At 53.0% G+C, this 22,801-nt stretch overlaps 2 protein-coding genes across 2 annotated transcripts in view; both read left to right on the top strand.

Moving 5' to 3' along the window:
* Nucleotides 1–19: 19 nt before the first annotated feature.
* Nucleotides 20–10,128, top strand: ATP8B2 (ATPase phospholipid transporting 8B2). Its single transcript, XM_066610360.1, is given in 14 exon segments — nt 20–120; nt 1,106–1,122; nt 1,125–1,252; nt 2,996–3,163; nt 3,165–3,180; nt 4,181–4,198; nt 4,201–4,347; nt 4,350–4,402; nt 5,545–5,628; nt 5,943–5,982; nt 5,985–6,172; nt 6,452–6,590; nt 7,312–7,442; nt 8,230–10,128. Coding segments are annotated over 14 exon segments (1,509 nt in total). The 5' UTR covers nt 20–46; the 3' UTR covers nt 8,536–10,128.
* Nucleotides 10,129–13,747: 3,619 nt separating this feature from the next.
* IL6R (interleukin 6 receptor) overlaps nt 13,748–22,801 on the top strand; it is a 16,309-nt gene continuing 7,255 nt past the window's right edge. Inside the window, exons 1-7 of the mRNA XM_066610272.1 lie at nt 13,748–13,922; nt 19,188–19,436; nt 19,640–19,763; nt 19,976–20,148; nt 20,306–20,466; nt 21,603–21,750; nt 22,304–22,347. Of these exons, the coding sequence (XP_066466369.1) occupies nt 13,835–13,922; nt 19,188–19,436; nt 19,640–19,763; nt 19,976–20,148; nt 20,306–20,466; nt 21,603–21,750; nt 22,304–22,347 (987 nt within the window). The 5' untranslated portion in view covers nt 13,748–13,834. The remainder of the gene's footprint in view (nt 13,923–19,187; nt 19,437–19,639; nt 19,764–19,975; nt 20,149–20,305; nt 20,467–21,602; nt 21,751–22,303; nt 22,348–22,801) is intronic.

Below are 22,801 nucleotides of genomic sequence, written 5' to 3'. Positions count from 1 at the left end.
TCCCCTTTCCCCAGAGACGGCTGTGAACATCGGCTACTCCTGCAAGATGCTGACCGACGAGATGACCGAGGTGTTCATCATCACGGGGCACACCGTCCTGGAGGTGCGGCAAGAACTGCGGTGAGTCGGTGGCAACCTCTCGGCAGCCGTGTCGTAGACAGACTCTGCTTTCAGCCTGGGGGTTTACTTGCAAGACTAGACCTGAGCTGGCAAGCTCCAAAAGCCTAAAGCAGGGGATTTGAAAAGAAGGGGAATATTGCAGGTAGACTTCTCTGTCCATGGAGGTTCCATCAGCTACCTCGCAGCTAAAAGCAGGGGATTTGAAAAGAGGGGGACTATTTGCAGTAGTTCTTTTTCTGCCATGGAGGTTCCATCAGGCTACTTGCAGGGGATTCGAAAAGAGGGGGAATATTTGCAGGTAGACTTCTCTGTCCATGGAGGTTCCATCAGGCTACCTCGCAGCTAAAAGCAGGGGATTTGAAAAGAGGGGGACTATTTGCAGGTAGACTTTTCTGCCCGTGGAGGTTCCATCAGGCTACCTTGCAGGGGATTCGAAAAGAGGGGGAATATTTGCAGGTAGACTTCTCTGACCATGGAGTTCCATCAGGCTACCCTCGCAGCTAAAAGCAGGGGATTTGGAAAGAGGGGAATATTTGCAGGTAGACTTTTCTGACCGTGGAGGTTCCATCAGGCTACCTTGCAGGGGATTTGAAAAGAGGGGAATATTTGCAGGTAGACTTCTCTGACCATGGAGGTTCCATCAGGCTACCTTGCAGGTAAAGCAGGGGATTTGGAAAGAGGGGAATATTTGCAGGTAGCCTTCTCTGACCATGGAGTTCCATCAGGCTTACCTTGCAGCTAAAGCAGGGGATTTGAAACAGGGGGAATATTTGCAGTAGACTTCTCTGCCCATGGAGGTTCCATCAGGCTACCTTGCGGCTAAAAGCAGGGGATTGAAAAGAGGGGGAGTATTTGCAGGTAGACTTCTCTGCCCATGGAGGTTCCGTCAGGCTACCTCGCAGCTAAAAGCAGGGATTTGAAAGAGAGGGGAATGTGCTGATTCTGGTCCCTCTTTTTTTTTTTTAACCTCCTTCTTCCCTTGCAGGAAGGCCCGAGAAAAAATGATGACTCTTCGCAGTCTGTGGGGAACGGGTTCACCTACCAGGAGACCCTATCGACCTCCAAGCTCACCTCGGTGCTGGAAGCCGTGGCCAGGGAGTACGCCCTTGTCATCAATGGGCACAGCTGGTAAGTGGGCTGCAGGAGGGGTGTCGATTGAGTTTTGCAAACTCTGTGTCCCTTTTGGTATTGTGGGATGAAAGAGAGCCAAACCCTGTGGAGTTTATAGCCTTTGGAGCTGGATTTGAGGGAGATAAGAACTGGTGGTTTGCTTTGCGTGGGGAGGGCAGGAGAGCGATGGGGAGGGCTCCGAGGGCGTTAGAGACCCTGCCAAGGCGAGCTGAGCCCCCTATTGGGTTGCTCTGCCCTGCGATGGAACTTGGAGCTGGGTTCGAAACACTAGAAGGATCGGAAGAAGTCCTTGGAGGTTTGGGCAGCCGTGAGCGATTTGGAGAGGTGGAGATGAGCTGTGACTAGTTGTGGTCGTGACCTGCGTGGAGCAGGGGTTGGACTAGATAGCTCTAGATTACCCACCAGTTCTGGTTGGTTGGCAGCCTTCAGTCTCGAAAGACTATGGTATAAGCCTGCAGCACCCGGTATTCCCAGGCGGTCTCCCATCCAAGTACTAACCAGGCTGACCCTGCTTAAGCTTCCGAGATCATAGTACAAGCCTACAGCACCCGTATTCCCAGGCGGTCTCCCATCCAAGTACTAACCAGGCTGACCCTGCTTAGCTTCCGAGATCATGGTATAAGCCTACAGCACCTGGTATTCCCTGGCGGTCTCCCATCCAAGTACTAACCAGGCCTGACCCTGCTTAGCTTCCGAGATCATGGTAGAAGCCTACAGCACCCGGTATTCCCAGGCGGTCTCCCATCCAAGTACTATCTAGGCCTGACCCTGCTTAGCTTCCGAGATCATGGTAGAAGCTACAGCACCCGGTATTCCCAGGCGTCTCCACCCAAGTACTAACCAGGCCTGACCCTGCTTAGCTTCCCAGATCATGGTATAAGCCTACAGCACCCGGTATTCCAGGCGGTCTCCCATCCAAGTACTAACCAGGCCTGACCCTGCTTAGCTTCCAGATCATGGTATAAGCCTACAGCACCCGGTATTCCCAGGCGGTCTCCCATCCAAGTACTATCTAGGCCTGACCCTGCTTAGCTTCCGAGATCAATGGTATAAGCTACAGCACCCGGTATTCCTGGCGGTCTCCCATCCAAGTACTAACCGGCCTGACCCTGCTTAGCTTCCCAGATCATGGTATAAGCCTACAGCACCCGGTATTCCCAGGCGGTCTCCCATCCAAGTACTATCTAGGCCTGACCCTGCTTAGCTTCCGAGATCATGGTAGAAGCCTACAGCACCCGGTATTCCCAGGCGGTCTCCACCCAAGTACTAACCAGGCCTGACCCTGCTTAGCTTCTGAGATCAGACAAGACTGGGCATGTGCAGGGTAACAGTTGGCTAGCATTCTGTGATTCAGTCTCTCACAACATAGGAATGCTTGAGGCTTCATTTCAGATGTCTCCTTGGTTTTGCTTTTTAGACTGCGAGCCCTTTGGGGGCAGAGATCTATTTCTCATTCATTTCCTGCGTAGCCTGCTTCATGGACATTTCTGTTGGGGGGGGGGTAAAAAAACAGAGTATATGAAATTTTTTTTACTGGCAGAAATACTACAGGCAGATAAGGCTGACGTCCCCCTGTTGTCACCCTCTGGTATATAATATTTCAGATAGACTTCTCCGTTCATGGAGGTTCCATTAGGCTGCCTTATCACCACCGGCAACCTTCGACTCCACAAATTGGTCTCTTCTGCTTTGTGTGGTTCCTCCTCCCTTGTACACGATGCTCTCTGCTCTTGTCCCCCCGCAGGCACATGCCTTAGAGGCCGACATGGAGCTTGAGTTCCTGGAGACGGCCTGCGCCTGCAAGGCAATCATCTGCTGCCGCGTCACCCCCTTGCAGAAGGCCCAGGTGGTGGAGCTGGTGAAGAAATACAAGAAGGCCGTCACGCTGGCCATCGGCGACGGGGCCAACGACCGTCAGCATGATCAAGAGTGAGTCCCACCCAGGGGAGGGGTCTTCCAGGGCTGGCATCCCAGGTAGGGGCAGGAATAGCCAGGTGGACATCCCCGCCAAGCCACAAAGCTTGTCCCACGTGAACTTGGGTCTGTTTGATAATTCTATTACTGTTTTGCCCCGTCAAACGATGCTCATCCATTCTGCAAAATTGACCGGATTTATTGGCCTAAGGGAGCGTTTCTCAACCCATGGGTCAGGACCCACTTGGTGGTTCTGACCCAATTTCTGGTGGCTCCTGCAGAGCCTCCAGTGAAAACATAGGAGATAGAAAGATCAGATCCCTAAGTGCCTCAGGCCCTAGGGCTATTCAAAAATCAGAGAACTACTAACTGCCCTACAAAGAGCCGAGCTCCTGCAGTTTGCAAGGTAGCTGCTAACTGCCCTACAAAGAGCCGAGCTCCTGCAGTTTGCAGGGTAGCTGTTAACTGCCCTACAAAGAGCCGAGGTCCTGTAGTTTGCAAGGTAGCTGCTAACTGCACTACAAAAGCCGAGCTCCTGCAGTTTGCAAGGTAGCTGCTAACTGCCCCACAAAGAGCCGAGCTCCTGCAGTTTGCAAGGCAGCTGCTAACTGCCCTACAAAGAGCTGAGCTCCTGCAGTTTGCAAGGTAGCTACTAACTGCCCTACAAAGAGCCGAGCTCCTGCAGTTTGCAAGGTAGCTACTAGCTGCCCTGCAAAGAGCTGGACTCCGGCAGTTTGCAAGCGGGTGTAGATATAGGAAATTGTTTGAGCATCTTTTTTTCCAAGTCTGTCCGCGACAGGTAGTGGGGCTGCTGAAGTCTGGGTCACATCACTTAGGAGCCCTGGCATGGCTGCATCAGCACCAGAAAGTTGGACAGGACTGGGCCCTGAGTGGGTTTGTGGCAGAATCAGGGCCTCGAAACACGAGTCTCTTTTCACCCCAGGGTGCCTCTGTCAGTCCTATAGCAGGAGCCGGGATCAGTTCTCAGGGGCTGACGCCTCTTCTGCTTCCGCAGCTGCCCACATAGGCGTCGGATCAGCGGCCAGGAAGGCATCCAGGCCGTGCTGGCCTCGGACTACTCCTTCTCCCAGTTCAAGTTCCTGCAGCGCCTCCTGCTGGTCCACGGGCGCTGGTCCTACCTGCGGATGTGCAAATTCCTCTGCTACTTCTTCTACAAGAACTTTGCTTCACCATGGTGCACTTTTGGTTCGGCTTCTTCTGCGGCTTCTCCGCCCAGGTGCTGCTTGTGGGGTGTGTGGAGGAGTGGCGGCCGGGAAGAGAGTGGGCCTGTGCTTCATTGAGTGTAGGAAGCTGCTTCCAACTGAGTCCGACCATCCTTCTGACGTAGCGTTGCTAGGCACTGGCCGGCAGCATCTCTCCAGGACTCCGGACAGGGGTCTTCCCCAGTTCTACCTAGAGATGCCAAGGACTGAACCTGGGACCTTTTGCGTGAAAGGGTAGCTGGGCTGGGCAAGCCCTTTCTCTGCTTTTTGATGCTGGAAAGTTGGCATGAGATGACGCTGGAAAGCTGCAGCCAATCGGCATAGAGAATACTGAACTAGACCGGACCAATGAGCGGGTTGATATGGCTTCATACCAGCTAACGTATGGGAAAGAGCTGGAGCTCAGTGGTCGAACGCTTAATGCTGCTCGCAGAAGGTCCCAGGTTCAATCCCTGGCAGCACCTCCAGATGGGCCTGGAAAAGGACTTGCCTCTGCATGGAACCCAGGAGAAAAGCTGCCGGTCAGTGCTTGACAACGCTGAGCAATCTAGACCAAGGAACAGACTCCGTTGGGGCAGCGTCCTAAGTTCATCATCTCCACTGGTGGCAAGAGTGGCAAGCCAGCAAAAGGGTTCGATGTGGGGTAATCGCAGAGGGGGGTGCACTTCTGTAGCAGCTCAGGGCGGCAGTGCAAGGGCCTAAGGGAGAGCATGACTGAGATGAGACGTACAAAATTACGCAGGGGGTGGAGAGAGCCAACAGAGGCGTGTTCTTTTCCCTCTCACGCCACACCAGAACCAGGGGACGTCCACTAAAACTGAGCGGCAGGAGAGTTATAAACAGATGAAGGTATTTCTTTACATGGTGTGCAGTTGACCTGTGGAACTCCTTGCCACAGGATGTTCTAGAAGTCGGCTGTCTTTGAATGCCGTATGCAAGGGAGTGGAACGCAGGTTGTCTTGTGTGCTCTCTGAGGCATCTGGTGGGCCGCTGTGAGAGGCAGGAATCTGTGGGCCACTGTGAGATGGACTGGAGGCATTTGGCCTGATCCAGTGGGGCTCCTGTTCTTACATTTAGGCTTGGACTGAGAGTGGCGAGTGTCCTTTACCCCCCATGCGCCACAACGCAATCGACCCCCCCCTCTCTCTTCCCGCAGACCGTGTACGATCAGTACTTCATCACTTTGTACAACATCGTCTACACCTCGCTGCCTGTTCTCGCCATGGGTGTCTTTGACCAGGTCAGCCCGAGATTCTTTTTTTTTTTCGCGGGGGCGGGAGGGCCCGCGTAACGCCAGCAAACCCCACCACGCACGCCACGAATGGCGCCCAGTCTCCTCCGACGTTCTGCCCCAAAGGTTGCCTTGTCGCCAGCAGTTCTCCAACTTCTGGGGGAGGATTCATGTGCCTTGAGGAAAACTGCTGGCACGTCACGAGAGTACAGTCTCCCTTTTTTGTTGGGGGGGGGATCCGTTCCAGGGGTTAATTCTGGGTCAGGATGGAGAGAAGAGGGAGACATGTCAGGTGACGCTGGGTCCCATTCCGCCCCCTCTAGGATGTGCCTGAACACCGCAGTCTGGAGTACCCCAAGCTGTACGACCTGGCCAGCTGAACCTCCTCTTCAACAAGCGGGAATTTTTCATTTGCATCGCCCAGGGCATCTACACCTCCGTCTTCATGTTCTTCATCCCGTACGGGGTCTTCAGCGACAACGCCCACCTGGCCGACTACCAGTCCTTCGCCGTCACTGTGGCCACCTCCCTCGTCATCGTCGTCAGCGTGCAGGTTAGGGGGGGGGCTCCCTCCCGTGCTCTCCCGCTCGGGCTCCCCACTCCTTGGCGGCTGGCAGGGCCGGCTTGGTGGCGGCCCCTCGCTGGTGGCCCAAAAGACAAAGGATGGGAGACTTGTACAGCATTGCCAAGGGCAGAGCATCATGGGAGAAATTCTGCTAGTCTCTTGCTTTGAGGGGAGGGGCTGTGTGTTGGGGGGGGGCATTCAGAGGCAGCTGTGCCTCCCCTCTTCCCCCCACAGTGCCCTGCTCACTTTCTCCCCTCCCCCCCCCAGATTGGGCTTGATACCGGCTACTGGACTGCCATCAACCATTTCTTTATCTGGGGCAGCTTGGCTGTTTACTTCGCCATCCTCTTCGCCATGCACAGTGACGGCCTCTTCCAGCTCTTTCCCAACCAGTTTCGTTTTGTCGGTGAGTCCCGAGCCCACAGCCTTTCCCTGGGCCCGGGGGTTGTGGTGAGAGGGGCTGCCTTCTCTTGTGCTCTCCATCCCCCTCAAGGTGCCTCAGTTCTTGCCTTCCCGCATAGTCGATAGCTATAGGATTTGGTTGCTCAGGGCAGTGCATTGTGGGAGAATCACGCCACGCTGCCCAGAGCAGTGCATTGTGGGAGAATCACGCCACGCTGCCCAGAGCAGTGCATTGTGGGAGAATCACGTCACGCTGCCCAGGGCAGTGCGTTGTGGGAGAATCACGTCACGCTGCTCGGGGCAGTGCGTTGTGGGAGAATCACGTCACGCTGCTCGGGGCAGTGCGTTGTGGGAGAATCACGTCACGCTGCTCAGGGCAATGCATTGTGGGAGAATCACGCCACGCTGCTCGGGGCAGTGCATTGTGGGAGAATCACGTCACGCTGCCCAGGGCAGTGCATTGTGGGAGAATCACGCCACGCTGCCCGGGGCAGTGCATTGTGGGAGAATCACGCTACGTTGCTTAGGGCAGTGCATTGTGGGAGAATCACGCCACGTTGCCCAGGGCAGTGCATTGTGGGAGAATCACGCCACGCTGCCCGGGGCAGTGCATTGTGGGAGACTCCTGCTTCCTCTTAAGGGTTTGCACTGCCCCAGCCTGGAGCGTCTTCCCCTTTTCCTGCTCACCCCCCACCCACCCCCCGTTCTCTGCTTGTCTCGTCCAGGCAACGCCCAGAACACACTAGCGCAACCCGCAGTGTGGCTGACCATTGCGCTCACCACTGTGGTTTGCATCATGCCGGTGGTCGCCTTCCGTTTTCTCAAGCTGGACCTGAAGCCGGAGCTCTCAGACACCGTGAGTTTGCCTGGGCAAGGGACAAGAGTGCTTTAGGTTGGGAAGCAGGTAAACAGGTGGAGGCAGATGGGCCAGAAAGTTCCATTTTTGGGGGGCAGGGAGGAAGCCTGCCCATCTTGCTCATTGGAGAGCTGGTATAGCACGGCGGCTAAGAGCCTGTGCTGTGTGCCGGACTTCCCCACTCCGAATTTTTCTTCTGCCACCAACTCACTCAGTGACCATGGGCAAGTCACTCCCTCTCAGTGGGACAGATGGAGCGGATAGAGGAATGTTCTTTTCCCTCTCGCGCAACACCAGAACCAGGGGGCATCCGCTCAAACGAAGTGTCGGAAGAGTCGGAACAGACAAAGGGATATCTTTTTTTTTAATCCCAGCCTGTCATTAGCCTGTGGAACTCCTTGCCGCAGGATGCGGAGATGGCACCCGCAGGCCTAGAGCCCTGAAAAAGGGGATTGGACAGAGGAAAAGTCCATCAAAGGTTACAAGCCACGATGGACATGTGCAACCTTGTGGTGCTAGAAGTGGGCTACCTCAGAATGCCAGGCGCAAGGGAGTGGCACCAGGATGTAAGCCTCTTGTGGGTGGTCTTTTGTGCCCTGGGAGGCACCTGGTGGGCCACTGTGAGCTGCAAGAAGTTGGAGGAGGCGGGCCTTTGGCCTGAGCCAACAGGGCTCTTCTGATGCTCTTATGTTCTCTCCGCCTCAGTTTTCCCCATCTGTTTTTCAACCCATTTTGCTCCCAACGTTCACACGCTCTCCCTCTCTCCCCGGCCCTGTCCCTTTCGCAGGTGCGGTACACCCAGCTGGTGCGAAAGAAGCAGAAGGCCCAGCACCGCTGCATGGGTCGGGTCGGGCGCGCCGGTTCGCGCCGCTCGGGCTACGCCTTCTCCCACCAGGAAGGCTTCGGCGAGCTCATTATGTCTGGCAAAAACATGCGCCTCAGCTCCCTGGCCCTCTCGAGCTTCAGCGGCCGCCCTAGCGCCAGCTGGATCGAGACCTTGCGGAAAAAGAAGGCCGGGGGCAGCGACGGCGGCGGCGGGAGCGTCGCCAGCAGCCCAAGCGGTGGTGGACCCGACAAGGTGCTGAAAGTTTGAGGAGGAAGAACCTGGGAGGGTCCAGGATGGGCACACGCACACTCGCAGTCCGGGGGGAAAGGGTCGCCCGTGGGCCCGAAACAGCCAGTTCTCACGGAGCAGCGGAACCTTCTGGATGGATGGATCTACAGCACAGGCTCGAGGTCGAGGCCATTGCCGTATAACCCCCAAAATCCCTACACCCGGCTGCCGGCGCGGTGGGACGAATGAACACAACTCTCCCCTTGGACAGGCGGACCCCACCCTTCGGGCAGCGAGATGGGTGGGTGGGGGGTCTTTCGAACCCAGTAACATCTCCCCATTCCAGAAGCGCGACGCTCCCCCCCCTCGCACTGCCCACGAATGTATCTGGCGGGAGGCGCCAAGGAGGTCAGGCCAACGCCGCGTCGGAGGCTCAGTGTCTCGGCTCATGGATTCCCCTTGGGGGCGGAGGATTGATGGGGAGGGGCCAGGAAAGGGTCTCCCCTCCTCCCACCCCACCTCCTGGCCTCCCCCACTATCTACACATGTGTCTTTTTTTTCCTGAAGAGAAAAACTAAAGAACAATTAATGTTTACAACAAACAAACAAACAAACCTACCGACTTTCTTTTTTTTTTTTTGGCCTATTCCGGTTGGTACCACCGGGGTGTTTTCGTGGGTGCCCTCGGGCATCGAGCGGCAGAGTTCCGGAAGGAGGCCGGAACGGCGGCAGAGTGGAGCAAAATGTTGGTGCCTGTGGGACAGCTGCGCCAAGGAAGGAATTTGCAGCCATAGCTAGAGGGGAATCGCTCGTTGGTTTGCTTTCTCGTTCTGTCGAGATGCTCAGTGTCTTGGCGCATGGATTCCCTTTGGGGCAGAGGATTGATGGGGGTGTAACGTGGGACGACTCCTCCCCCTCCCCCCTCCGGGGAACTGTTTTTGTCCTCTGTCCGCGCCCATCCCCGAAGTTCACACCCTGGGACCGCTATGCCAGGGCAGGAGAAAAGTTTAAAAGAAGAAAATTTATTTTTATATATATATATGTATTAAAAAAAAAAAGACCCGATGTCGGAGAGTGAGGGGCTGCCCCCTCTTCTCTTCGCTCCCTTCTCCAATTGTCGTAGCCAACAGTGGGGTCGCACTGTGGGGCAGAGCTGGGGCAGCCGATCGAACGCAGCAGAGCTCACCTTTGCCCGGGGCCGCTATCCTCTTTGCGTGGTGGTGGAACCAGACACACGCATCAAGAAGGGCATTCCAAGAAGGAATGTACCGGGAAAGTCACTGTGCGCAGAAGCCTGGACCTTCCCCCTTCAATTTTGCACCTTTTTAAACCCAGTTTTTTAATAGGACCAACCTTTTGTTCATCCAGTTCGCTTTGGGGAAGGCCTCTATATGACCGGCACTTGTCTGTGCCAGCGGGGTGCCCTGGAGAGGGGTGCGCATGACATTGCCATGCAAAGAGGATCGCCAGCTGTATGAACCAGGGCCTGGAGGAAATATTTGATGCATTTTTCTATGCCGAAAGAGCTCTAGAACTCTTTCCCCAATAGCGCATGAAATCCATGGCTGATGGATCAAGCGCTGTCAGCGACCAGAGGTCTGGCTAACCGGTGATGTCTAGGCCGAAAAGAATCGGGAAGGCTTTGGCTGAGTCTAAGCTCTGCTGCGTGGTCTCTGGCTAGCCCCCATTCTCCCCCGACCCCCAATTTGGACAGGTGCCTCCCCATTTTGCGATGTTGGCACGGATAGGGGAACCCTAGAAGGACAGTGCTCCATAATTGTTGTCTATGCCTTGCCGAAGGCCGACTTTGATACCAAAGAGGAAACGTCTGTTGGGAGGGTGGGTGGGAAGGGGAGGGCGTCCGGTTTGTCACGGGCTGTCTTATTTTTTTGGTGCAAGGCGACGGGGCGGGGGAAGCTATGGCGGGACAGCCGGGCCGGGACCGAGGAACATTCCGTATAATTTATTACACATTTATATACTTGGCAGAATGTTATCGTTTTATGGGTATAAAGAGAAATTTCTTTTTCTTAGAAAAGAAAACCAATTTAGACTGTCTGTTTTGTGCCGGAGCTGAAGGAAGTCGTGGGCACAGGGGGGGGGCGGGTTTGGCGGAAATCCGTTTCACGGGGGGCCCCCCCGTGCATCCAGAAAAAAACCCTCTCCGATTGGCCAGCAAATTCGGCTTCTGCCACCCAAATAAATCTGGCTCTGGCTTGCTCTGAGTGAGTGTCATCTGCACGCCCACAAGTCACGTTTCTCGATGTTCGAGGAAGGAAGTGATGGAAAGGAACAGAGAGGTTTCTTGTTGCCTCCTTGAGGGCTAGAACCTTGGGTTTTTTTTTATGGTGTGTGCTTTTGGTTCTTGTTTTTAGAAGAAGCAGAGAACAGATTCCCCAGGTACCACAGCAACCTTTAATGATTTCTAACACAATGGTTTTCTGTTCTTGTTTCTTCTTAAGTAGAACCAGTGACCTGTGTTTTTTTTGGGGGGGGGTCCAGCCAATTTATTTTGGGTTCCAACCAGGGAGCTGACATAGCACAGAGGCTGCAATCCTATCCACGCTTTCCTGGGAGTAAGCCCCATTGACTATAATGGGACTTACTTCAGAGCGAACACACGTAGGTTTGGGCTCTAAGGCTGCAATCCTATCCACCTTTGCCTAGGAGTAAGCCCCTTTGACTCTAAGGGGATTTAGACATGGTTGGGCTCTACGCTGCGGGTCTGGACGTCCTCCCCGTTCAAATCTCACCTCTGCCACGATTGCACGAGTTCTCAATTTTTAGCACCAGGACTCACTTTTATTCGAATGACAACCGTGCAGGACCCACTGAAAGTGACGTCATGGCCGGACGGGGCGTCACCCATTTAGGCTTCAAACCTAAGCTGTGATCAGCCGAAGGTCCCACTACACAGTGCGCACTTGCTGTTATTTTACATAGCTGGAACATTCCAGCTTGGAAGTCAAAGTGGCAGGTAGACTTGGGTCCAACCCCACAGCCGTCCCCCCTTTCCAGCAGCCCATCTTCCCACCTACCCAGGGCAAGGCACCAGGACTCTCTCCCACCTGCCCACCCAACAGCTCTGTGGTCTGTTTTGTCAGCTCTATATTTTCGAGCTACCGGACCCGCCTGAAATTTGGCTCGCAACCCACCCACCCAGTGGGCCTCGACCCACAGTTTGAAAAAACACTGACCTAGAGGGCATGAGGCGCAAGCCATTCTTTCTCAGCCTCAGTCTTCCCCATCTGCAATGTGGGCGGGATAAAACTCATTTGCTGGGTTCTTCTGTGGACTACATCGGGGCAGTACAGGTGGAGCCCTGCGCGCACTCCAAGAGCATGATGCAAATCCTTACGTCTCGGGCAACGGCGAGAAGCAAGTAGATAACATCATTGTGCAGCTGGGTTTGCGCAAAGAACTTCCGGTCGTAAATAGGGACATTTTCTGTTTCAAGAACTCAAACCCAACTTGAATTTCTTGAGTACAGAGAGTCTCGTGACATCTCAACACCTGCCTTGGCCTGGGCAGCGTTGCATGACTTTCTCCTGCACCAACCCATCGCTGCTGAGGTCTTTTTCTTTCTTTCTTTCTTTCTTTCTTTCTTTCTTTCTTTCTTTCTTTCTTTCTTTCTTTCTTTCTTTCTTTCTTTCTTTCTTTCTTTCTTTCTTTCTTTCGAAGACGCTATTTTTAATGAGTTTCATAAGTTATGGGCAAGGAACCCACCTTGTCCGCCCCCCACCCTATTGGATCCATCCTAGATGCAAAAGAACGACTACCTAGGAAGAGGTTAACATTTTTGCCAAGGGAAGGGCTGAGTCTGCAGTGAGGTGACCAAGGTCACTGAGTGAACCTGTGGCAGAGGACGAAATTTGGCCCCCTGTACATACTCCTGATTCTCACTTGCTTAGCTACCCTGAACACTTTATTGACTTGCTTGTGGGTTAAAGTACTTGCAAGGATCCCACCTTGTGTTGTGGAGGGCCGAATGGGTGTGTGTGTGTGTGTGTTGTGGTTGCACTTGTGGAAGGACATGTTACATTTCTTTCAAAGCCTCTCTACACCTTTCATGCCCAAGAGTCTGCCCAACGAACAAAACAAGAAAACAAAAGAGAGTTAAAAAGTAAGTCAATAATTAAAACGGCTTGTAACAGAGATCCATGTTTGGAAAAACCCGTGGACTGGAGAGCGCATTCCCCACCACTGGAGTCCGAGGTTTATTTGGGGTCCTTTTTGCTCAGCCAGCAGCTTCCTTTTCCTAGTTCTCTCTACCATGAGGTCAAGAAGGACACAGACACCAGTGGGATACACCCTACTCATGGCAACTCTGCCGGGGGGGGGCAGAGGAACCTACAGGTGGTTTGAATGTCAGTTTTGGGAACTGTTCAGTGCTCTGAGAAGCCTCAAGTGGGTGACCCTCTTCTTCACTATATTAGTATTACTTACCAGCTCTGATTTGTCATCATCATCATCATCATCTCACACAACACCAGAACCAGGGGACACCCCTGAAAATTGAGTGCCGGGAGAGTTAGAACTGAGAAATGAAAACATTTCTTGGTCCAGTGTTTCCTGAGCCGGTGGAACTCCTTGCCACAGGATGTGGTGATGGCATCTGGCCTGGAAGCCTTTAAAAAGGGAACTGGATAGAAACTGTGCCGGGGTAAGTGTGGGGTGAAGAGGGACAGTTCCTCTCCCCTTGCTAAATCATAAGAGGAGCTCATCATGTTGGCAACCTTCAGTCTCGAAAGACTCTGGTATCGCGCTCTGAATGGTGGTTCTGGCACAGCGTCTAGTGTGGCTGAAAAGGCCGATTCGGGAGTGACAGTCCCTTCCACACCGGGAGCAAGTGCAGTCTGTCCCTGGTTCAAAAACGTGCCTCTTGGCCAGGTTAGTTCCCCCAAGTGGGTTGCAGAGCAAAAACTAGAACGCAAACGAGTCAAGCGTGCCCCCGAGCATGTGCAGAGTGCCTCCTACCGGTTGCGTGTGTCGTATTGTACAGGTGAAAGGGCAGTGGTGGAAACCTGGAGGCGTGCCGGCCTCCTCCTGCTCTTAGGAAATAAATGCTGAGACAAGAGGGATTTTTGATCGGTGCCCCCTCCTTTTTTTTTCCCCTAGTTCCACTTGCTTATGTTCCCTTTATGCTCCACCCTCTTGCTCAACCCGCTTTCACAATGTGTCCGTGCACCCACTGCTAAGCTCTCCTCCAAGCAGTTCCTCAAATGCCTCTTCGCCGCGCAGGGGGGCAGACACTGATGCCAAGGGGTGTTGGGCGGTGGCCCTTTCACCCTCAGAGCCTGGCTGGAAGCCAGCGGAAGGCTGGCCTGTCCTGGGTACTATGTGGCTGGTCGGGGCCTCCTTGATGCTCTCTGTCCTTGTGGCCAACAGCTTTCAGGCTGATTCTAAACAACTGTGCCAGCAGCCAGGTAAATAATATTTCAATTTTTTTTTGGGGGGGGGGGAGAAATTGGGGCCAATGCTGTCTAACCAAGCCCCTTCCACTGGGGTGAATTTTTATTTCCTAACAAGACGGCGACCCCATGGAAATTGGGTGGTTTCACCCACTGGGCTGGAAGGGCAAGTGGGCAACTAGGAAGGAGGGTCTCTGTCTTTGGGCATGGCTTGGGTTGGCATTGCTTGGAAGGGCAACCAGGAAGGAAGGTCTCTGTCTGTCTGGTATTGGACAATATTTGAAAGTCCTGGCCCTTAGTCATGATGGACGTCTTTAGTCGTGACTACCTACAGCCCATTCCTTCTCAGCTGTCAGTGGTAGATCCTGGGTCCTCGTTCCCTGGCACGGATGCCAGGGATGACCACCCCTGCGTATGCGCTTTCCTTCATGCCAACCTTGCTCTTTGGCACCATTTAAAAGACACCAAGTAGGTTGGGTATCTCCTTTCAAGTCCTTGTACACAGAGATTCCCTCTTCTCTCTGATCTGCCCCCAGGGGGGTTGGAGAACAGATCATTTGGGTTCCACTAGGGAAGAGGCTGTGCCTCTCTCTTAAAAGGGGATATTGAGTTGAGCTTAGGGGCTAGGAAAATCCGGGCAAAACGCTTGCTAGCCGTGAAGAGGCAGGTGCCTGGGACTTTGAACTTTTCAGAGCAAGCTGGGGACTGGAGAGGGATCCAGCTCTGGGATTCCAAATCCTGCTTCCAAGAGTGCCGTCTAGGTTTCAACTTCTTGCAAGTCCCCAACTCTGGAAAGCTAGCTTTTGGAGTTGGTCGCCACATTCAGCCCTGCCCATGTTTACTCAGGAGTCGGCCCTGCTGAACTCAATAGGGCTCCCTCCTAGGGGAGTGTATGGGTGGGGGGTCTGCAGGCAATTGCATTTGACCAGGGAGGAAGACAAGGGACTTAAGTCTTCACACCTTTTCTCACTAGGCAAAGAGGTGCTTTTACTAGTGGTAAATCACAGCAAGGAGAGAGCACCTACCTTCCTTCATCCAGCTGCAGGTCCTCTCCCAGCAGCCATTGCTAGTGTTTGTACCTTTTTATTTTTGAGATTGCAAGCCCTTTGGGGCAGAGCACTATTAGGAGAAAAAGGATTGTGGCCTGGAAGCCGCTTTTGAGGCATCTTGGGTGTAAAAGTGGCGTGTAAATATGTCTCGGGGAAAATGTCCGCGCACTTTCATAGCGTTGAATTTAATTTGCTGTGATTCACACATATTCTAGAAGACTATAATTTGCAGATGGGCTGCATAGGATGGGCTCCGAAGCCGTTGCTTGACCTCGTTTATTCCCCTGGTCACAGAATCATAGAGTTGGGACGGGCCCTGCGAGGTCATCAAGTCTAACCCCCTGCCTCCCAGAGCACCTCCAGCAGGTGTCAAACCTCTGCTTGAAGATCCCCAGCGAGGGAAGAATCCGCCACTGTTGATCTGATCACACATCTAGTTGTTGACTTACCTTTTAGCCCGCATGGCAGTAAACAACGTCCTGGACTCTTCTTTGGAAAGGATCCAGCCCCCTGGGTCATTTGGAACACGAACATATGCGTGGTCATTTGTACACAACCTTGCATGTGTGAGAACAGCACCAGAACCCTGCTGGATTGGGCCATAGCACCCATCAAATCCAGCTCTCCTTTATCTCAAAGTGGGCCAGCAGCTCAAAAGCCCTGGAGCCAGCTGTGAAATCTGGCTTCCCCTCCCCCCTAATCGCTCCCCTGGGAGTCACATCCTCTGTTAAGGCCCGCAGGATCTTTCCCGAACCGGGAGCCCCCATTTCTCCGCTCTCGCTGGTGCATATGGAGCGGTTGGAGCAGAACTGGCCAGGATGCATTGAACAACAAGCTAGCTCCCTGCCCCAAGGCGTTCCTAATTTGAAGGCACCGGCAAACTGGTGCTGGGAGGGATGGGACTCTGGGGCGAGGTGAGAGAAGTTGGTTTCCTGCTAAATATGCCACTTAAAAAACTGCCTCCACAGTCTGCACGCCGTCCTATCTTGAGGACTAGAAGATTGCTTTGCTTTATATTGTACATACACACAGATCGAGTGAGAGATGGTTGCTCTGCAGCTGTGTTTTTTCTGCTGTGTTCCTGCTCCACAGGCGCTCAGGTCTAGCAGTGGGAGAGCAGGCTAGGAGCTAAGCGAAACCGGTGCGCACACCTGTCAGGCTGCTTGAATCAACCATGTGTTTTGGCCCCCTTTGTGCTTTCTTCTCCCGTTGTGTGCCACAAAACCGCTTCCCCCTGTGCGCCTCTGCGAGTCATGACAAAGTTTGGGGGGGAACCAAAAAACCCTCCAAAGACCCCCCCCATGCCAAATCTTGGGTGCGCCACTGCCAGGCGCAACACCCTTCGATGCGCCACCAGTGCTCTCTGATTGCCGCAAGGGTTGCTTGAGTGCATTCTGCAGGGACAGAAAAGTAACCGATTTAAGACTTGTGGGCTTCTTCTCCTCTCCATCGATCTTCACGTCGCTTCTTCCTCTTTTTTTAAAGAACCAAATCCAGATCTTAAGTCATGTTCAGCGCAAACAGGCAGGGGAAGTTGGCCAGATGGCGCTGAGAAAATGTATGCGCCGGTCTCTCCACTTGCCCTAGAAGCCGCAAAACTGCCAAGTGGAAAGCTGTGGGGTTGCTTCTGTATCTAATCCACTGCTGGAATTTTCAGGATGTTGGTCAAGTGGCGGGCAGTTCCAAGGGCACCTGGGTAGGGCAAAGCAGTTTGTCTTGCGCGTGTGCGCGGGAGACAGCGCTTGAGAAAGACAGCTCCAGCACTAGCCAGCATTAACTAGTAGCGGAGGGTGTGCAAATTGGATTTGAATCTAGCCTTGGGGGGTCTTCGGAAAGGCCTATGCGCTACTCGGTATCAGGCTGTGCGCTACGTTCTCACTGATTAGCCACAGAAGCTGCAGCAACATTGCTGGCCAGCAGAAGGAGCCTGGTTAGCAGACGGTGAAGTCTGTCACATTTTGGAGGGGGGGAGGGAGGAATTAGGCTGCAAGTGTCTTCCCCCCCCCATGCGCCATGATCTGCGCAAGCAATGTCCAGGGATTAACAGAGAGCTGTGACTTTCGTTCCTGTTTGTACCAACTGTTCTTGGCATGGGGCAGTGATGATCCCGGGGGGGGTGGCATGCTGGGAAGGCGCAGCGCATTGGAGTGTTTACTCAGGGCTGTTGACATTTCACCACGTCCCAGTTTTTTGAGAATACAGAGGGAGGGAGGGATGCGGGGGCTGCAGCCATGCGCTCAACTCCGCCAATGACCTTTCCCTCTAAACTCACCACCTTCCCCTGCTGGGTCCCTGAGCCCCTGTTCCCAGAAAACAGATTAATTTGATCCAAGGAGATCCCGGCTGGCACAACTGTGGAAAGCGCATGGGTCTCGGGTGGGGAACAGGCATCTAGATCTAGGCCAGACCCCATCACCACATCAAGCCTTGAAGTTTCCCATGCTCCCCCCCGGTTTCCCATGTCACATTGCATGCGCCCCTCTTCTGCACACAAACGCATCCCTGCCAGCCACACATCGAGGACATGCTCACCCTTCGGTTACCCACAGGTGGGCCTTGACGTGAGACGACACCGGACGCGATGGTTTCCACTCGCATATAATGCCCTTGGAAAAGCTCCTCCGGAAGCAAGTGGAATCTGGCAGCTCCAGAGGCTCTGAAGTGGGGCGGGAAAACATCAGCGCCAACGTCATGCACTTTTGACATGCCCAGAGGCACCACATTTGAGAGCTAGGGCAGTGGGAAGGCTGTTAGATGCAATTACAAGAGTGGAGGAAAGAGATGAAAAGAGACCAGGCTGCCAAAAATATTCCAGACTCCTGTTCCAAGCCCCCACCCTCCCCCGGAAGGACACTCACCTTCCACCACTAGCCGCCTTCCTAGACCAAGCCTAGCATGAAACGCGCATGAAATGCGCATGAAACACAGAATTGCAGCATACTTGAAACCGGAATCAGGAATGCTTATTCTCCTGTAGCCACACACAAAAGAGACCAAGCCTAGCTGTTAAGGCACCGGCCCAGTGGGTGACATTCTGGCCGGTTGGTACCCCTGCATGAGGCCCACGCACCATTTTTCTGCTTCATAACAAATATTGACAAAAGTTCGTCTTGTGGGAGAGGTTCCCTGGCAACGAGGAAGGACACGGGTGGGGGACAGCTGGTGCGCTGACGCCCCAAGGCCTCTCCCCAGCGGACCGTGGTCTAATCGGTTGCCGGTCAATCATGGTCCCCGGGAGATGTGCGCTCTAACTAGGGTTACCAAAACTCTGGGACTGGACTGGAGTCTCCAGGACTTGGCACCATCTCCAGGAAACGGCGCTGAAGATTTTAACAGGGACTCTGGTGGTGCCTCCATTACATCACTTTGGGGAAAAAGATCTCCAGGGCAGAACTGGCCAGTCCCAATTTCTTCAGAAAAGCAGTGGCCTTACCAGGGGGTGTGTTCCACACCGACTGATGCACTCAGGGGTGTGCGTGACACCACTACTGCCCAAAACGGTGACAAATCTTGGTATTTATGAATAATACCGCCACGTTACATACCATTCAATGTGGAATTTAATGCAGGATGCGATGAAACAAACCACGTCAAACTGTCTCTCTTCTATCCAAAGTTATAACCAAATAACCAGATAAGGAAAACACAGCTGCCTTATATAACAAAAAGTGGATTCCTCTAACTTAAAGCCCACCCATGAGACTGATGGTTCCGACAGCCAATGAGGTGCTGTTATGACACAGCAGGGAACCAATCAGGCGTTAGCAGGAGTTGGCTCTCATGTCCATGCATCAGAGCTAATCCTAGAACTCATACAGTCGTGTGAGGGTCATCCAGTTGGCCACTGGTTTTTTTGTGGGCTCTGAATTCGTGGGGTGACCCAGACTGTTATACATTAAAATGAATGAACGTTCCTTCTCTTTGAGTGACACAAAGCCAATGTGGGTTGGTGGGTTCTGGCGGGGGGTAGGGGCTCCAGGGAAAGAGGCTGGAATGGACCATTGGGGCAAGAGAGTGACCCAAGGAACTGCTTGGGTCCCCATCCCTAGCTGTGACTTCTCATGGCGTGTCCATCCCAGTGCTCAAATCTGTGTATTGATCTGTGGAACTCCTTGCCACAGGATATGATGATAGCACCCGGAGGCTTCAATCCCCCTTGAAAAGGGGATTGGACTGAGTGATGGAGGGAAAGTTCAGCCACACTGACATCTGCTTGATTTCTTTTTGGCAGTCCTGCCGCCCAATGTCATTTTCAGCCACCCAGGAGCGAATGTAACCCTTCGCTGCTTGGAAAAGACACTACCGAATTCCACCGTCGTGCACTGGAAATTCAAGGGACGGAATCTCAGTTCGAATCCTGCCAGGCAGGCGGTGCCGGGACCCATCCTTTTCCTGCCGGCGGTAGTTCACAATGATTCCGGCCACTACAGTTGCTATGCTGGTCAGCGTTTCATCCAGTCTCTGCGGCTAGTGGTGGAAGGTGAGTGTCGTTCCGGGGGGGGGGCTTGGAACAGGGGTCTGGAATATTTTTGGCAACCTGGTCTCTTTTCATCTCCTTCCTCCACTCTTGTTATTGCATCTAACAGCCTTCCCACTGCCCTAGCTCTCAAATGTAGGGCTGGTGCCTCTGGGCATGTCAAAAGTGCATGACGTTGGCACTGATGTTTTCCCACCCTGTTTCAGAGCCTCTGGAGGTGCCAGATTCCACTTGCTTCCGGAGGAGCTTTTCCAAGGGCATTATATGCGAGTGGAAACCATCGCGTCCGGTGTCGTCTCACGTCAAGGCCCACCTGTGGGTAACCGAAGGGTGAGCATGTCCTCGATGTGTGGCTGGCCGACCTGGAGCGGGTGTACAATAAGGCAGAGCGACTCAGGATGAGGGTGATTTGCTGGGTGGGTAAGGAGAGGCTCCCTTCTTTTCAGCTGCAAGGGAGCATGGGAAGGCTATATTTCCTAGGGCTCCCTCCGGCTATTTCCCAGCTGACTTTTGTGCCTGCTTGTGTCTCTTGCCCCGGCTAGGTTCATGGGCGGGAACTACACTAAATTCCAGTGCCGCTATTACATGAAATCTCAGAAGTTTACGTGTCACATCGCCCGCCTGCACAGTGACAACATCTTGCAGGTCTTCATGTGCGCCCACACGGAAGGCCAGGCCACGAGTAGGAAACAGTTCCTCTGGCCCAACAGTCTATGTGCGTACCACCTTCATAATCTTGTGGCAGTGAGTTCCATGGGACTAATTATGTCTCCCATCTCTGGATTGAACTCTTGCTTCCGCCGCCACCATTGCAGACAGACTCCTTTCTCTCACCTGACCATATTTCCGCTTGATTTTCTCTCCCCGTGCAGTGAAGCCAGACCCACCGATCAATGTCACAATGAACAGTGTGGAGAAGGCCCCCCAGAGACTGCTTGTCACCTGGCAGTACCCACCTTCTTGGGGCTCCAGGTTCTACGATCTGAAGTTCCAGCTTCGGTACCGGGCAGAAATCGCTTCAAAATACTCTCAGGTTTGGTTCCCCACCTTGAATTTCAGTTTTGAATTACACCGGCCGACACACATTGTGCTGCCTTAGAAGTTAGACCTATTCCTAGGTATATTTCTATACCCTTATCTATCTATCTATCTATCTATCTATCTATCTATCTATCTATCTATCTATCTATCTATCTATCTATTCCTTCCGTCCATCCGTCCGTCCGTCCGTCCGTCTGTCTTTGTCCCATTCCTTCCTTCCTTCCTTCCTTCCTTCCTTCCTTCCTTCCTTCCTTCATGTCTGTCCTTCTGTCTGTCATCATAATCATATATATCATATATGATATTATCATAGATATATGTATATGTGCATAACTATATATCTCTATATATAACTCTCTCACTGTGGATAATTTATATTATATTTATAAATATATAGACCTATTCCTAGGTATATTTCTATACCCTTTTCTATCTATCTATCTATCTATCTATCTATCTATCTATCTATCTATCTATCTATCTATCTATCTATCTATCTTGTCTGTCTGTCTGTCTGTCTGTCCCTCCCATATCTATCTATCTATCTATCTATCTATCTATCTATCTATCTATCTATCTATCTTGTCTGTCCCTGTCTGTCCTTTTATTTTATTTTATATATATATATATATATATATATATATATATATATATATATATATATATATAATCCACAGTGAATAAATTGCTTTGATATATAGATCTCAAAGCAATTTATTCCTTGTGGAGAAGCCCAAAGGGATTTGCTAATATCTGATGCATAGCAGCAAACAGCCACAGGGAAGGTGGGACGTCATGCTGGGGTGAACAGGGTCAGCTCCTCTCCCCCCGAAAAATCACAGAGCCGCCACTTTTAAACAATGCCGCCAGGGCCGGTTCATCCCTGAGGCCAACTGAGCTATGACCCTCAGGCAATAGATTGGTGGCGGATGTGCCCACAGTTAGCAGAAAATCACAGTTCCATGCCTCAAAAAGCTTCCTCACCAGCTGTTTTTGCCCATCTAAGGGTGCAGGAATGGACTGTTGTGTGTCTATTCTCTCTGGTTGGCACCCCTGGTTGCAGGCGGGGAAGGGGGGTTGGGGCGAGGGTTGCCTTCTTCCTTTTTGAGGACCACCTCTGGGTTGCAGGTGGAGCTTTCGCGAGGGGCCACTTCCTACACGATCAACGATGCTCTCAAAAGCGTCCGCCACGTCGTTCAGGTGCGAGGGCGTGAGGAATTCGACCACGGAAGTTGGAGCGAGTGGAGTCGCGAGAGTAGCAGGACCCCCTGGACAGGTGGGTGGTGCCCTCGGAGACTGGCTGGGCCAGCTGTGCACCCCAGATCCTTGAGGTTGGCCAGCGATGGCGTAAGACTACCAACTTATGATGTCATATGCGAGGTCATAAGACTACCCAAGAAACAGGAGGGGAAATGTGGCACTAGGGCAGGGCCTAGCAACATAGGGGAGAAAAAAAAGTGGATAGAAAGGGGTGAAGCCTAGAGATAAATGGGTGGAGCCTGGAGATAAAGGGGCGGAGCAAAAAATTAGCAACATTTTGGGCAAACTGGCAACCCCACCTTGGCAGTCCTGTGACATCACCTTGCCTCGCCTTATGACATCAACATCCCCACCACCCTTAAAGATCTTGAGTCGTGGAGTTCCTCTGGCCTGGCAATCCTTATTCCTAGTGGAAATGCAAATCCTCTTAAGCAAAGGGGCACGTCCTTTCCTTTGGCCCTGTAAAAGCCCTGCATGTTGCTCTGGGTAAATGTAGAGTCTGGGCGCCCCTCATTGACCCCTTTCCACTCCTCCTTTCCAGTCAACCTCTCTTCTTCTTTCCATTTCAGAACCCTTCAACCCGGAATTGGAAACCACTTCGTACGTCTCCAAGGTAGACAGCTTGCACAAAAAAGCAGGATCTTTTCAGACATGCCCTTATAGAGCCCCTCTAGCTCTAGAACATCCTCCCTCAGCCCAGCCTGGTTTCTTTCCACACATGGAACCAATCCTGGTGCCAGCACCTTGTGTGGAGAGGGTTGGTCCATCTCCAGATAAGGCAATGGGCGTCGTTTGACACCTCTGGTGCCAGGAATGGGCCCACTGGCCCTCAAACTGGCCAGGCTCACGTCCTTATGGTGCCTCCGTGTCCACGCGCATGCTTGTCCCTGCACATGCGCTATAGACGAGACACATTTAGTCTTCCCACCTGAGCTTCTGCTTCTAGAGACTCCGGGGAGGGAGCTGAAGCTTTGGGATGATAACATCAGCCGTACATGAGCATCCATGAGGCCAACTGAAGCAGTCGCCTCAGGTAACAGATGGATGGTGGGGCGCCCATCTCTTGT

The sequence above is a fragment of the Tiliqua scincoides genome, chromosome 15, assembly GCF_035046505.1.
Source record: "Tiliqua scincoides isolate rTilSci1 chromosome 15, rTilSci1.hap2, whole genome shotgun sequence".
In the NCBI taxonomy this organism is placed as follows: domain Eukaryota; kingdom Metazoa; phylum Chordata; class Lepidosauria; order Squamata; family Scincidae; genus Tiliqua; species Tiliqua scincoides.
Note: the sequence above shows the minus strand (reverse complement) of the source record. Positions and strands in the feature narration are given on the sequence as shown.